General features: G+C 37.3%; 1 protein-coding gene across 3 annotated transcripts in view; it reads left to right on the top strand.

The window, feature by feature from the left end:
• LOC103475972 (polymerase (DNA directed) nu) overlaps window positions 1-15,471 on the top strand; it is a 52,918-nt gene that overhangs the window by 9,214 nt on the left and 28,233 nt on the right. For 2 of the 3 annotated variants that reach the window (XM_081600033.1, XM_081600032.1), the window contains exons 6-18: window positions 973-1,091; window positions 2,733-3,506; window positions 4,031-4,200; window positions 4,326-4,438; window positions 5,136-5,272; window positions 6,312-6,380; window positions 6,457-6,517; window positions 6,720-6,784; window positions 9,676-9,759; window positions 9,920-10,015; window positions 10,346-10,402; window positions 10,609-10,665; window positions 12,459-12,524. In XM_081600033.1, coding sequence (XP_081456159.1) covers window positions 973-1,091; window positions 2,733-3,506; window positions 4,031-4,200; window positions 4,326-4,438; window positions 5,136-5,272; window positions 6,312-6,380; window positions 6,457-6,517; window positions 6,720-6,784; window positions 9,676-9,759; window positions 9,920-10,015; window positions 10,346-10,402; window positions 10,609-10,665; window positions 12,459-12,524 — 1,868 coding nt within the window. Of the gene's footprint in view, window positions 1-972; window positions 1,092-2,732; window positions 3,507-4,030; window positions 4,201-4,325; window positions 4,439-5,135; window positions 5,273-6,311; window positions 6,381-6,456; window positions 6,518-6,719; window positions 6,785-9,675; window positions 9,760-9,919; window positions 10,016-10,345; window positions 10,403-10,608; window positions 10,666-12,458; window positions 12,525-15,471 lie in introns of those variants that run through there. The other variant, XR_014084868.1, reaches the window with a different exon arrangement.

Below are 15,471 nucleotides of genomic sequence, written 5' to 3'. Positions count from 1 at the left end.
GTGAAGTTTTCATGTATTTATTTTCTTGTTTTTGTTGCTAAAATTGAACTGAGGATTCTGGAAATATGAATCCTGCAAAGTACAAAATTGTAACAAGGAAAATGTGCTGGAGCCCTGGGAAAAGTAAAAGTTTTTACTTTGTTGCCAAAAAAAAAGAGAATTTAAACATACTTTAAATTTGTTCAAATTCTCTTTACACAAAGCTTTTAAACAAAAACAATTCAAAGGAAGTGCTTTTTTTCAACTTATTTGTTTTACAAGCAGAAGCAAATAGAAATGAACTAAAAATTGATTGAACATTAAGATGCATGTTGTTTATTTTGCTCTACGTTTCAGACTAAACAAGAAGGAAGTAGATGGCACACTAAGGAGTGCTTTATCAATTTTTCTTATTCATCCTGTATTGTAGAGCAACCAATCAAGCCAATAATTGTGTTTTTTGGACTGTGGGAGGAAACGAGAAGAGACAAAGCTGGGACCAGTATCATCTTACTTTAAGGCAACAGTGCTAACCAGCTTCAGTAATAATAACAATAAAACTTGAGGGAGTTGTTGCAGGGAAATACAAAAGCATTTGAACTCAAACATCAGTGCAACTCCGCCATCTTCCATTCTGCTGAGTGGCAGCGATGGCGTGTCAGTGCTGGGGAAACATCTTTGACATAATGTTGTGCTCACTCAGTTTTCAGCTGCATGAAGGAGCTTGAGTCTAAGATGCACAGACAGTGCTGAATCAACAGACACACATAAACTCATGTACAGATTCCCCGTCAGCAGCAAGCACGTTGATACTGTATAATCCTGGCAGAGCCCCCTCTGTTGCATTGTGCTGATGCATTCGGCTGTCTTTATGGCTTCGTACATGCTTTCTAAAAAATATGCTTGCACAACAGAATAGATTTACTGATTCACGATGTGCAAGAAAAGCGGTGATCTGATTTTTTAAAAACGCTGTCACTCGCCTTCTTCCAGAGGGCTCGGATGGTGAGCGATGTCTTGTACCAACGCTCTCCCTGAAGTTCGAGCCGCTCGGGTCAGAGTTCAGACCTCTCGATCGTCCCGACAACCAGCAACATCATGGCGATCTGCAGGTGAGTCTTAGTGGAACAAAACAGAAATCTGAGACGATGCAAAATGAGATGAAGATGGTTTTTTAAATCAGGTGCTGAAATTTCTAATGAAAACTTTTAGTTCCGGAAAATAACACGAAAAGCAGTTTATTTGGGACTTTCTCACTTTTTTTGTAGAGACTTACTCAACCACTACCTCTGCCTCTTAATCCCTGTTCTGGGGACACTTGTTACTGTTATTGCAGGCATCCAAGAAGTCCTTAAATTTTAATCGCTGCTTTCAGCAGGGGATTAGGTCTCTGTGTCTTCACACACTGACAAATTAATCTGTCTAGCATGAAATTGGGAAGTAGAGGAAGTGTTTCAGCACACAGACAACTGAAGGCTCTTTGCTAAGCTATAAAAGTTCACCAAAAGTTCTTGAAAAGCTGTCCCGACGTCATTGGGTGCTGTTGTCCTTTGTGATAAGGTCTACAAAGTGAACAAAAGGGTGGGGCTTATATGGCTCTACAGATAAATCGGTGGATCGAAGATGTGGGATTGCGTGGAAAAGATGGAGGGAGGAAGGAGATTACAGAAAGAGGTGCAAGGCGATACTGTATTGCTACAATCAGCAGGGGATGTTCTCTCCCTCTCTTCTCATTCACTCTCTCACAGCTTCGTTTGCCTGGCGCTCGGCTACGGGCCATGGCCTGCCTTGGTTTTCTATCTATATCCTGTAGCACAGCACCCGGGGGAGGTTCATGACTTTGTCAGCAGGAAAACGGGCTGTGTTTACAAGGAAATCAGGAAGATTCTCCTCAGGGAGCTGATTCACAGGAATGCCTGTCCACCGAACACTTTGCTGACAACCGTACAGAATTTTGCACCTTCATCCACTTGCTCATTATATTCTCCGAAAGTTATCACATCTCTTTTACGTCTCTTGGAGAATTTTAGAGACTTTATATGAGTAATGAATTGTAATTTATTATCAGGAAGCTTGTGTAATTAACACCTTACTAGTGCAACAATCACAATATTGAATCATGTAATTTAAGTAACAAAATAGGAAAAGCAAACCTTTCCTGAAAAAAAAAAAATGTGGGAACAGATGGGGTTTGGTGTATGAAGGTGACCCCGTGACCCTGTCCCAGCTTCAGGCAGACTTCTCAGACGAACAACATCTCCGCTGTCTGACTTCCAGTCTGGGAAGCAGAGCTGAGGGCTGAGTCCCACATTCATTTTTTACCCTTCCTTAGTTAGGTAACATCTGAAGGCAATGACACTGCATTTTATCTATTTCATGATGAATGCAAATATGCATTTTTTTTCGTGATTACTTGTTAAAAATAATTGAAAGGCATGAAGAATTTACTCAGTAAGTAAATTGTAAATTGTAGTACCCTGACTACTACAATTTACTACAATGGGCTGTTTTTGTGCATCAAAGATATTAACATTTGTGGACTTAATAAAATATGAACACGTTCCAATGGTTTTCATATTTTTGCAAAGTACTATATGTGCATCTATAAAATGTCTGTATTCGTGTCATTCTTTGTGGGTATTCTTTGTACAACATCTTAAAAGATCTTCATAAACACTGATTTTATTTTTTGTTTTTTGTGCTTTGCTTTTTTTTTTTTTTTTTTTACTGTTTTCTGCTCATCTTTGGTGAAGACCAAGAGAAAATCAGATGTGGTCCTGATCCCAGAAAGGTCACAAAACTCCTCCTTGCCCCAGGACTTGATCACAAATACAACATCACTTGACAAAGAACTATACACAAAACAACAGACTTCTGGGATTCACTCACATCATCCTCCATCCTTTCCCCAAAAAAGAAAATGTGATGTTTTCCAGGATCAATGTGTAAATCTACCCCTCAAGAGCCACAAAAAAAGTCGCCCTCCAAAGTGGCAACCGCCTCATTCCTCATCACGGACAGCGGTGGAAGGAGGCGTCAGCGAGGTGAAAAAAATCAGACTTCAACCATCTATTTCTGGATGCCCAACGTCATCAGAAGAACAGCAGGTTAAAATCACTCCGAAGACGGATGTTAGGTTTAAAATCCCTACACAATCACATGTTCTGGAGCAAACTCGGCTCATTAGTCAGAGCAAACTGGAAAAGTCCTCCAACGAAATGGGAATGTTTGGGCCCAAACAGAAGCTCTTTGCCAAACGATGCAAACACAGGTTGGCCAAATTGAGGATTGATCCAGCCATCAATGGTCTAAAAGGTTTTCATGACGTGGTTACGACTAGTGAGCTACAAGCTCACTCCAGAGCTGGCTTACAACCTACAAGCCTGACATCTGATGGCAGAATAAAGGATTCTGGGAGGCTGAACCCAGAGGAGAGAGTGGAGATGCTGCAGCAGGCTGGGCAGGCTGAGGCGGTGGTGCTCACCATGATGTTTCAGGATGGAGCAACCCAGTTAGACCATGAACAGGTGAGTGGACTCTAGTGGCCTGTACACTGAGATTGCAAGATAGGTCACTGGTCCTGAACATTAGCGTTACAGTTCTTTGCTCCATTTGGGTAAATTCAACATGAGTCAATGTATTAAAGCAGTCAGGGTAACTGCTGTTAATACAATGCATTTCTCTGCATTTTGTAACTTTAATCACCACAGTTACGTGTTAAATTTATAAATAAAAATGCAGTCAAATTGTATTTCTACCTTTAAATTCCAACTTCAGGGAGAGGAAACTGTTCTGTTAATTTTTCCAAATAGAAACTCAGTAAAATCCCCAGAGCGGTTGTTTTCTTCATCAGTCAACCATCTAGCAGATAAAAATGTAAATCTGCCAGAAATACTGCTTTAAAATACCTCAAATAGCAAATTTTAGTGTTTACTACTTGTTTTTAAAAGTTAATCGTCTGGTCTTACCAGTACAATAATTTGTTTTAAAGCCTTTTTTGACACATGCCTGCTGTTCTGTTTAACATGTTCTCTTCTGATTCCTGACATAGAAGCTCGCTCCAGCAGTGTGTGGCCTCCTTGTGCTGATGAAGAATGATCTTTGCTGCACCACGCCTTGTTGGTCACTGGAGCCGAATGACAGCCTGGTCTACTTAAAACTAGAGCACAACCCTCCGTGGGCACAACAGCAACTTCAGCACACTCAGCAGCCTTTTACCAGGTCTGTCTGTCTGAATGAGAGAAACCTTTGTACGACAAAGAGCTTCACTGTAAATCTCGATTAGTTTTGCATCTTTCGTAAACATGCTGAAGCCCTAAAAGTGTCTTTATAATTCTGTGCCACAGAGATATGATACTATGTGTGCTGTCAAGGTCTAAACTGGTGGTTTGCTATAAAGCCAAGGATTTTCTTCGTACAGTTTTGCTGCTATACAATCAGGATCTAAGCTGGAAACGAGGTATAGCTCTTGAGATGACGCATCTTCACACTCTTCTCATACCACAACTTGTGCATTCGTTTTCAGCTTCAGCTGCCTTCGGGGATTGTTGTGTATCTTCACATGTATAGGCTTGTTGAAGTTTATGATGATGTTTGGAAGAATTTTCAGAAAAAAATGAACCCCAGGTTTTAAGTGACATATATTTACTTCTGAGCGTACCTTATAAGGAGCACATCTTGTTCTCCTACACAAGAGATTTGAGCTATAGGAGGATGACTAGTTGGAGTCAAAGTTTAAACAAATACAAGCAGCTGCTTTCATTATAGCAGACAGATGAGGTGAGTCTATTTATTTGTCTTTTGCTTTTCTTGATAGTTTCCTATTTTATGGCAGTTTTTTTTTTTAATTTAAATGATTTTTGTTTTTTTACTTAAAGTATTTTTGTCCAAGCATACTTGTAACATTGTTTTTTTTCCAATGTAAATTAAATGAAATCACATATTTGTGGCTGCATAATACATTTTGCTTCCTTTGAATGGAACAAACTCAGGCTGTTTCTGTAATACGAAACAATACGAAACACTCATAGTTCTCCAAACACTTAGCCAACCCTTTCTAGACGAGGTCTATTCAGTTAATTCTTCCAGTCTCTTTTTATATTGGCCTATTCCGTGTGATGTTCTTTTATTCATGCTTTCATTTTCACTGTTTGCAGTTGCAGGTTGTCAGATCCAAGATCCACAGGTTTCAGGGTGGCTGCTGGATCCCTCTGATCCCTCCTCCTGCTTCAAAGACCTGCTTAATAAACACTGCAAAAAGCCACATGCAACACCCTCCCTGAGTACTGACAAGGTTAGTCAAATGTCACTTAATTAGCTTCTGAGCACAGCAAGTGGTTGAAAGTTACTGCACTGTACTTCTGGAACTGTCAGAGGCTTCTTGTTTATGCTATGTTTCCATTCAGAGACAGTACGTCTCACTAAAATGTACTGCACTTGTCTTAAAGTGGAACATTTGGATCACGATAAATCTAACTTTTTTCGGATCTATGAGGGATTTGAAGGTCAAAGTTACTATAGATAATCTGAAAAATATATTTCTAGCAGTTAATTATGGATCATCTGGCTGGGAAAAAGACGAACATAAAAACTTAAATGTATCAGAGCATTGCAGAGGTCCTAGAACGGCAGAGATTTCATTTATAGAGGTACAACAAACACAAAAGATGAATGTTTTAGTAAGTTTGTTGAGTTTACTGAACCCAGAGTGTAGAATCTGAAGTTTAAAGAACCTCATGAAACTTTTAGGGGATGCTGGTATGTTTTACGGATGTTTTGATGCATTTTCAGTTTAGGTTTAATTATCCCAGAGCTTGATTGAAATAGAGAGTAATTAAGGTAGCGACATAATGGCCTCAGACATAATGGCCTCTTTACCAAACTAATAAACACCTAGGATAAAACCATTTTAAACCGGATAGAGACAAAATTATATGTGGCCCTTCTTTCTGCCTTTGTTTCTAAACTTATTTGTTTTTTTTGTGTTTTTATTTTTAATGTTCTCACATAAACGTCAGCTAAAAAGTGTATGCAACTTTACGTTGTGCTTTTTAAAGTGTTTTTATGTATACTTAAATTGCAGAATGTGTTCCCCTTTTGCCCTTCTGCTCTTCAGAGCAACACAAGCGCAACAGTCTAATCTTTGTTGGTTAATGAGATATAGTTTTAAATGAGTGTTGCGTTAATTAAAGTGGGTGTTGCTCTTTTAATTTCCACACCATTGCGTGGTGTTTTTGCGGATGTACATTCACAAAAACACCATAATGTTGAGTAATACTGTTTCTCTTCTCAGCCGTCTTACTCTGTTCACCTGTCTGCTCTCTTTTGTTTAGGCCTCTCAGATCATTTCAAGTCTCTATTGGCTCTTTGACCTTCATCTGGCCTTATGCTCTAAACTACAGGTTGGTTGTACAAACGGCTTTAATTAACTACGTGTGAAATGACACTATTAACCTGCCTGACTGATTGAATTTTCAGAGCCATGGCTTGTGGGAACTCTACTCAGAAATAGAGCTGAGAATGATCACTGTTCTTGCTGGTAAACACTATTGTTGGCTCCTGAAAAAGCAACAGAATCTTGATTTAATATACATTTTTATGACTTTTTTTGTTTTAATCCCTATATTAGTAAGATTTTATATAAGATTATGAGACTATTATTACCAATAGAAAGCCTTATTGTCTAATTATTACACTTATTTTCAAGTCTTGAGTGTCAGAAGATGTGTGTTGCGTTTCAGTCATGGAAAGCCACTGCATCTCTGTGGACAAAGGAGCACTTAAGAGAACTTCAGACCTGCTTGGGGTAAGGTGGATTCAATCTTTGAAATGTTTCACGGGAGATTTTAGCAGTATCCTTCAACAACACCGGAACAGATCAGTGTAGTACAAACAAATATTTTCCACTCAGTGGAAGCAATTTTAGAAAGTATACCTTTTTAAGCTATGTTTACACTAGAAAACAATCTGTCACCCATTTGGCTCCAACACTTTGGAAAAAAATGCTTATAAGTTGAAATCAATTTGTTTAACGATGTTTAAAAAGTCAAAGCCTGCCACACACTCTTTAGAACAGTGGTTTTGAATTTGAAAGTGAGGGCGAAATTAATATTTGTCAGTCCAAGTGGCATTAAATATATTGTTATTGACAAATTTACATGTCAGAGGTGATAAAGACATGTTGTGTGACTCAAGCTAGCTAGAATCGCTTCTTGAGAGACAACGATGCGATTCTTCCTGAGTTTACTATGCCACCGAATGCTACGTCTGTAGGAAGCATCAAAATGATGAATCTGCTTTAAAGAACAGTTGTGGTTGTGGGTTATGTATGTTTTTAAGATTTTCTGTTTAGTTTATGACCTTTGATGATTATTGGCCTTTAAATGTGTGTTTTTGTTTTTTTTTTTTGCTGCATCATTCTGGGTGAAGTTTTGGCTACAGAAGCACAGTGTGGGAGATAGTAGGCTTCAAAGAAAGGTTAAGCAGTGAGACCTCTGGCGTGCAAAGTGGAAAAATGTAAAATCTGACGAAACACTTTTGGGTTTCCTTCTTCTGTTGGAGGTGAACGTCTTCTGGGATTGTTTTTTTTCCTCAGAAATAAAAATGAAGTCTGGAGACTATATGCAATTTATCACGGTCTGACAAAGACACTGATTACTGTTGCAGATTCAGATCCCTGCAGTCTTTTTTTTTTTTTTTCAGGCGCAGAATCAAACATATTCCCTTAAACTCACTCACATCTGTTGGAAGCACCAGCAGGGGAGTTGTTGTGGAGACAGTCTTGGTATCTTGGCTACTAGGACTATAAATAGACTCGATGGTCCTGATTTTCTTTCTCTTTTAAGAGGCTGTGTTGCATGAAAGAACATTACACACACACACACTGGCGGAGACACTGACGTTCACAGCTGAGTGTTCGCTTGTCTCTTTGCAGTATTCAGTAATGGTGAATGCAGTCAGGTGTGTCCCCACACTGTCGTTTTGGATTTTCTGTCTGAGCTGTCAGGTTCACCTGTCTGAACATCAAGTCTGTTCTGTCAGGGCGTGTCTCGCAGACATGCTCAACTGGTGTTTTGTTTTGCAAGACAGCATCACTAAAATTCAGCAAGACAGGTGTCACTGAAAGAGTCCTTCGCTTTTTGACTGAGCTGTTCAGATCACAGTAGAGATCCTTTTAATTTCTAGTTGATCAGGATCAAAAGGGGGAAAACTGCATTTTGACAGAACAAGAAAAGCACTGATTCACAGTTGGCACACATATCTCCTCCAAGCCTGTACTATCTAAAGGGCTAGCATCTAATATTGATGAGGCAGTCTGGAACCTGCTGCAGGCAACGAGGGAGACGGAGAGAAAAAGTCCAGTTTTTGGAGTTTGGGTGGATGTTTGCCAGCTAGCCTCATTTTGCCCTTTCATTGTCGGCCTCTGCATTTCTTCGTGTTTGCATCCTTTGTTTGCCAACCCCCAGGGTTCTTACAGAGTCTGGAAAAGTTTGGTATTAACTCTTGGTTTTTTCCATGTTTGAAAATATGTGGAAAGACAAAGTTTAATATAAAAATGTTTAGAATTTTAGACCATTTCCAATTCTCTAAAAGATGGAACCATCCATCCTCTTATCTACTCTTCCTCCTTGTCATTTCCTACCCGTCTCTTTTTCAGTTTTATTGCTTCAAGTGGCATTTGATATGTGTGTGGAGATTGTCTTTTATTCTTGTACTTTTTGTCAGCTTTTTTTCCAGATGATTTCTCTCACTTTTTTTATTAAAAATAGGTCCCAACACATTATGTTCCCTGACAGTGCCCCATTTCCTTTAACACTCACAAATCTGTTATTTTCTCTGTACTGTCTTGTTTCTTATGTGGTCATCCCTTTTGCTTTTTATACTTTTTCTGGTCTATTTTGTGCCTTTGAAGAGCTTAAGCAAAAAGCTGCTGTCTGTAACCGCCACACAATCTGTTGAGGAATAATATTTAAACAACTTTAAACCCAGCTGTCAAAGTTCATATTAAATAAGTATGAATTATTTGACATTACTGCATTCATTTTTCTATTCTCTGCTTAGATTTCTTCTATTTCCTCATTCATTTATCACCTTTATCTGTTTCTCAATACAGTTTGTTTTTATTTCTATTAACTTGCACTTTATTACAACAAAGTTGCTGCGTTGCCAATGCATCATCTTAAGTTCTCTGTGAAGATTTCAGTTTCTTTATTGTTGCTTTGTTTGTAAAGATATTTGACAGTTCTTTTTGTATCCTACATGCATTTTCTGCTTGGCTAAAGTGTGTAGCTGTAACAGGCTCAACTTAGTTATATAGATTTCAGTGTTAAATCTGAAATCTATATTTCAGATTTAACACTGAATCTGAAATATTCAGATTCAGTGAATATTTCACTGAAATATTCACTGAATCATTGAATATTTCACAGAAATATTTTGGAGAATATTTCTGTGAAATATTCTCCTAAACTTTACCTTAGGGTTCAGTTCCTGGTCAAATGAAATGGATGTCCTACATCTTGTAAAACTTAAAATTGTGGCTCTGTAGGTGAGCCTATATCAGAGAAAAATGTACAAATCTTTAAAATGGCTTTATATTCATGGAATGATGAAACAAAACTTTTCAGCTAAAACAAAATTATCCATTCATTTTTGTGTGTGTTTTCTTTTCACTAAAAATGTTTATGTTTCTGGCAGACTAAAATGAAACAGCTGGAGCAAGAGGCCCACAAAGCAGCTGGGGAAATATTCTTGGTGACCAGCAGCGCTCAGCTACGAACAGTAAGTTAAAATTGGACTTCTGTTTGCAGAAAGCTTTGCAAACTGATTCATTAGCGTAAGTTCCTAAAAAACATGGACAGGGTAGAGTTAAAATCTGAACGACTTTTCTGTGAGCTGTGTCTTGTATGTGTGTTTTACTTTCAATATGCAATGTTTGAAGGTACTGTTTGAGAAGTTGCGCTTGCAGGAGCGCTGTGAGAACAAGAAGCTTCCCAAGACTATCAACAAACAACAACAGTCAACATCAGAGGCAGCGGTACAGGAAACACACAAACACACACAGTCATGTCAGTTTAAACTGCATGTCTTTACTAATTCATAAAACCTTACGTTAATTTATTATTGCAATATGAATACATATTTTCATGCACATGAATCATAAAGAGCAAAGATAGCGAACATCTAAATATACAGTATATATCACTCCAGCATAAAGTTATTTATAAAATATCTCCTATAGTTAAAGTACTTCAATACATAGAATTAGAACAAAAAAAGTGATACAAAGCGAGAAATACAAGGAGTAATGCAGATTCATGACAAAAACTACTTTTGAAGTTCAATAATTATGATATTCTTGTTGCAGTTGCTACAGCTCCAGGACCTTCATCCTCTGCCAAAAATCATCCTGGAATACCGACAGGTCGGCTATGTTAATAAAGTTTACAGTCTTGCCCATTCTTTTCAAATTTTGTATTAGTAGGATTGATATTTTACCTAGCCAAACTCTGTAAGAGGATCCGCCTGACCCTATCTCATTTCTTAAACACAGCGAATGCATAAACTGTGCAGCAGTGGAGCATTTTTGTTTTGGTTGTTCCTAACAGGTTCTTGCATTGTTTCCTCCAGGTTCACAAGATCAAGTCCACGTTTGTTGATGGGATTTTGTCGTGCATGAAGAGCAAGGTGAGGCAACTGCTGGTTTCATGTGGCAAAACTGTTCAATGTCACAACATTTATGGCTATTAAAAAAAACAATTGCAAAGTTATTCGCTCACTTTTATGCAAAAAAAGAAAGAAGAAATAAGTCTTTTTAACTTTTTGGAAGTTCTAATGCTTGTATTTGAATATTACTTGAAAAATCTTTCCTAACTTTTAAAGGATTAGGTCTCCATCATTACAATGATGTGGTAACTCTAATGCTGTAGACTTGTCTCATAGTATTTATCTCTATGTCAGCTTTATCTACAGCACTTTATAAACAAAGTTTCCCTAAAGGCCTGCATAACAAGATGCAATAGAAACAAAGAACAGTAAAAAAAAAAAAAGCTCATAAGAACAGTAAAATAAAACAGTGAAGGTAATACAAATACAATTAAAACTAACATAACACAGTAGTAAATTCCTTCTGTAGGACATAATAAAAAGTGATAAAATTACGATGTAATGCTCTGTTGGAGTCTAAAACTAAGGGCTAGCATTTTTATGGATTGCTAAATTCCTGCATAATTTAGAAGCAGCAACCCGAGAAGGAGCAGCTACCTCTGCTTTCCTGTTTGGACCTAGAGACTTCGAAACGCAATTTGTTATTTCACCTCAATGTTTATGTTACCGTAACATGTTTTAACTGACCCGTGAAATAGCATGTTGTTTGGAAGAACCTTAAAAATCAGCTATGAAGTCCTATAAACATGTGACAAACATGAAGTGGAATATTTATGCTCATGTTCCTGTAATCAGAGGCCCATCGGGTTTGCAATAATCTAAATGGATAAATATCAAAACATGGAAAAATCTGCATCTTTAGGAGAAATTTTTACTTTTCCCCCAACATAAAGGTAAAGCGTAAAAAAAAGCTACCCTTGAAAACTTAAGTTGCTTTTCGTGAATTTAAAGAGAAATTTTTAGGTTTTAACATGTTTATGTTGTTGCTCAAGATTGGTATATTAGTGGTTTGTTCCCTCAAATACAATGACTTCCACTTCGGTAAACTTTCCCGACCCCATTGAGGTCGGGAAAGCATGTAAGAAAATGGATGGATGGATGAAACACCATGTCTGAGCTAGTTCCCCAAAGCTGTCACACTCTTTTTCCTGCCAGTGTTGTATTAATTTGTCAGGAAAGTTCTTCATCTGACTGTCTCTTCACATGGGCCTCAGTCAAACCTCACATATGGGAGCGACAGCTTTTGTTAGTCAAATCTGTTGTCGAACCTGCAAAGGCTGTCTGTTTGGCTGATGGTGAAAGTGATTCATTTGGTGGTCTTTTAGCCAGAGCAGGCAGCAATCCCAGGACAGAAAAAAAAAAACATAGAATGAGATGCATACAAATCCCTTCCGTTACATGTGTGGCTTTATGCAGTGGCAAACCTAAACTGGAATTAGATAGAAATGAAAGTGGAAACAAACAAAACTACTCAAAATATATAATGTGTTTTGATATGGCATCTTGTCCAAATATTATCTTTTCTTTTCTTCAATTTATGTACTTAAATGTTTAACGGCAGACTTGATCATTATTATGCTCGACGTTCTCCTTTGTCTAACTGGATCTACAATTTCCAAATTGTTCAAACTGGGCATGGTCGATGGCCAAAAACACACTAATCCACAAACTGACGGTGGCTTCAGCTGTTCTTCTCAGTTTCAACTGGGAAGCAATAAGCTACATGGAACAGTTCTGGATCAGATGTCTTCCTGTTTGATTTGATTAGTATCACCTTAACTTTGTGTATGTTTGTGTCCATTTGAACACATCAGAACTACATTTCCTCTACGTGGCACCAGACGAGTGCTGTGACTGGGAGGATATCAGCCAAACACCCTGTAAGTACAGCCAACATGGCGTCTCCTGGGATTCGTCTCTGTCTTCATGTGTTGTTGTTGTCTGACTGAGTGGAGCTTTCCATGGTGCTGAACCTCAGCCAGCAGTTCTTGCATTGTAGTTATAAGATCCTGCAGAATATACAAGAAAATATCTTAATATTAAGATATTAAAAGGTTTAAATATATGTAGCAATTAAAATAATATGAGGGCGAAATAAAACTTTGTGAATTTAAATAATATGAAGTTTATTTGAAGAAGAAAATTGTTAGTGTTGAACAATTATGTAAATAAAGCAGGGAACATTTTGTACGCTGGAAATGTAATTTTGTTGTCTCCTTTTAATAACTTTTCAGATTTTGTTTCTGAACATCTATTTTTGTTTTTTAATTGAATAATCAGTTCGAAATATTCTGACAGACGCATGCATTTTTTTGCTTTTATAAGCAATAACAAGCTGAGGGTTTCAGTGAGCGGTGTCTATGACTCAGACTAGAACAGAAAGTTTTAAAATCATAAATGTGTGTGCGTGTTTCAGAAAGGGAATAATTCAGACTAACAGTGTTGCATTAAAATGCTTTTTATGGAGTCAGGGAAACAGTGCTGTTGAAAAATTCATTATTATTCTTTGAGCAGACATAGACTTGTACATACTTCAAAGAAGTGACAGTTTTAAATAGTTTGAAAAATATTTCCAGCGTTGGTGACTTTTCCTTTACCTTGCCTACTCCCTCAACCCTCCTAAATTATTTTAGAAATTTGCATGCAGAGCCCTCCAGAAATGTTAGTAATCTGTGAAAAGATGTGCAGAAACCCTGAAAATATATTCGTCTTTGGTTGCAGTACCATAATCTCTCAGAACTTTTCAAGGTCCTTGCTTTAAATCTTTTAGTGAATTTATTCACTGTGGAAAAGAATTTTTATTTACCATAACATCTGTGCCTTAAAATTTTAATTAGTAAATAATGACTTTTTATTTTCATTTAGCTATTAAATTACACTGCTACCATAAAAGACAAATTAATTTCAAGCCTATTTAAACATCTTTGCAATTTTTTGCCAGTTTCAAACAGTTTTCAGTGATCGGCACGAATACCCCTCATACCAGCACCAAAAAAATTGGTGCTGGTATTCCTTTTAAAACCGGCCTTTCAAATATGAGAGCAAAATACTCCGAAAACAGTGCGTTGCAAGAAATGAAAAAAGAACAAAAAAAGTCAAAGTTCAAGTAGAACTTTGAAAAATCTCCAAACAGCCTAGAGAAGAGTTAGTCTAAACTACTTTAAAGATATTTAAAAGGAAAGTCCAGCGTCTGAGATACAAAATACTAAGAAAAGTAGGCGCTTGATATTTTATCACAGTACTGAATATCAAGAGACACAGGCCCTACATCTTTTCTACTTCCACTATGAAGCCTAACCACTCCTGCCTGGTATGTGACGATCGATAGCTCATTTCTACATTCCCCGTGTGTCAGGGTCCATTAGTTCCTTCACTTTGTATTTTAGCTCTCATCTGAATGAAATACACATCTATTTCTGTGCGAAGCTATTGGACTTGTCCAATCTCCCTTTGCGAGTCGTGAGCAAAGGAGGTGTAGAGTGAATTGATTGTGCTGCTGGTAAAAGATTGATGTGGCTGCTGGTGAGCTGTGGTGTAACACCGCTCTGATTCATCTCCTCAAACGCAAATATGGGAATTGATTGATTATCACATTAAGGTTGTTTGCTTAAATGCTTGCATGCAGTAATTTATGTGTACCAGTGTTGATATGAGTAAGTCGGTTTGATCATGGGGCGTGAGGGTTGGGATTTGATTTCTAATTGATTCTATAATAAAATAGAACAGCTGTGCAACTAAATTATCTGTGACCAGATTTAACTAAAGACTCTATGTCTTCTTTCTTTTTTTACTAGTTTTTGTTTTTGTTTTAAGTTCGGAGCCCCTGGTAGTTGCATACAATTCAAGGTAAAAAGGGTGGCAATATGAGAAAAAGAACAAAAGAAAGAAAATGGCAGTTTAGAAAGGAGCATCAGTGCTTAAAACAAGAGGACACTCAGAAAGAATGTAATGATAGTAAAGTAGTTAGCTTAAAAGTGAGTTTATACAGCAAATATTTATGACAATTTGCCCACTAAGAAAGTGGGAGGCAGGAAAAATGTTCGATGACGGCAGTAACTTGGAGACCTAAAACAATGGCACCCTATCCAGGGATTTAAAAGCTGTTTGTGGCAAACCCAGTCTGTCACCACACTGGTAAATATGGCTATACTGACTAATGACAAAAGTAAAAAAAATATATATATATACAATTCTTGTGATGTTTAAGGACATATAATTTTTCTGCTATAACCAATACTGTTACTCTGATGCTCATTTCCATTTCTCCCAGCAACTGTCACAGAATGGCTTACTTTATAGGGAATGAAGCAGGGCATTTACTGTCGGTGTGAATGGAAGCAGCTGAAAGTCACTTTTTCGTAATCCTGAGTCAAAGTGTTGTCAACACAGAAACCATTTGCAGGTGAAAAGAAAAATTGTAGAGAATTATTGGATGCTAGGATATAATATTTGATCTTTCTTTCTTGAAAGATTAAAAAGATCTTGTTAAATCTTAATTTGATTATTAAAATAGGTTCAAATAGAATAGTAGTTTTTAAATTACTACAAATACTATGTGGAACTACCACAACTTTGAGTAAACGTAAAGCCTTGTATGTATAATTCAATAAAGCACTAAGCAGTAGGAAGAACTGCTTATTGTTTTTAGTTTATATTTTTAAAACAGAAAAAAAATCTGTAAATTTAAGAGTTAAACTAAAAAAGAGAGGATGTGCAGCCAGTCCCCACCCACAGATGTAGTTCAGATGCTAATATGAAAATGAGGAGAGTTGAAACGGGATATGACTTTGATCTGTTATGAATATAGTCGAGGTAATCCCAGTCTGC

Source organism: Poecilia reticulata, chromosome 18 (genome assembly GCF_904066995.2).
Source record: "Poecilia reticulata chromosome 18, P_reticulata-male-v2, whole genome shotgun sequence".
In the NCBI taxonomy this organism is placed as follows: domain Eukaryota; kingdom Metazoa; phylum Chordata; class Actinopteri; order Cyprinodontiformes; family Poeciliidae; genus Poecilia; species Poecilia reticulata.
The sequence above is the reverse complement of the archived record's forward strand: the minus strand, read 5'-3'. Positions and strand labels throughout refer to the sequence as shown.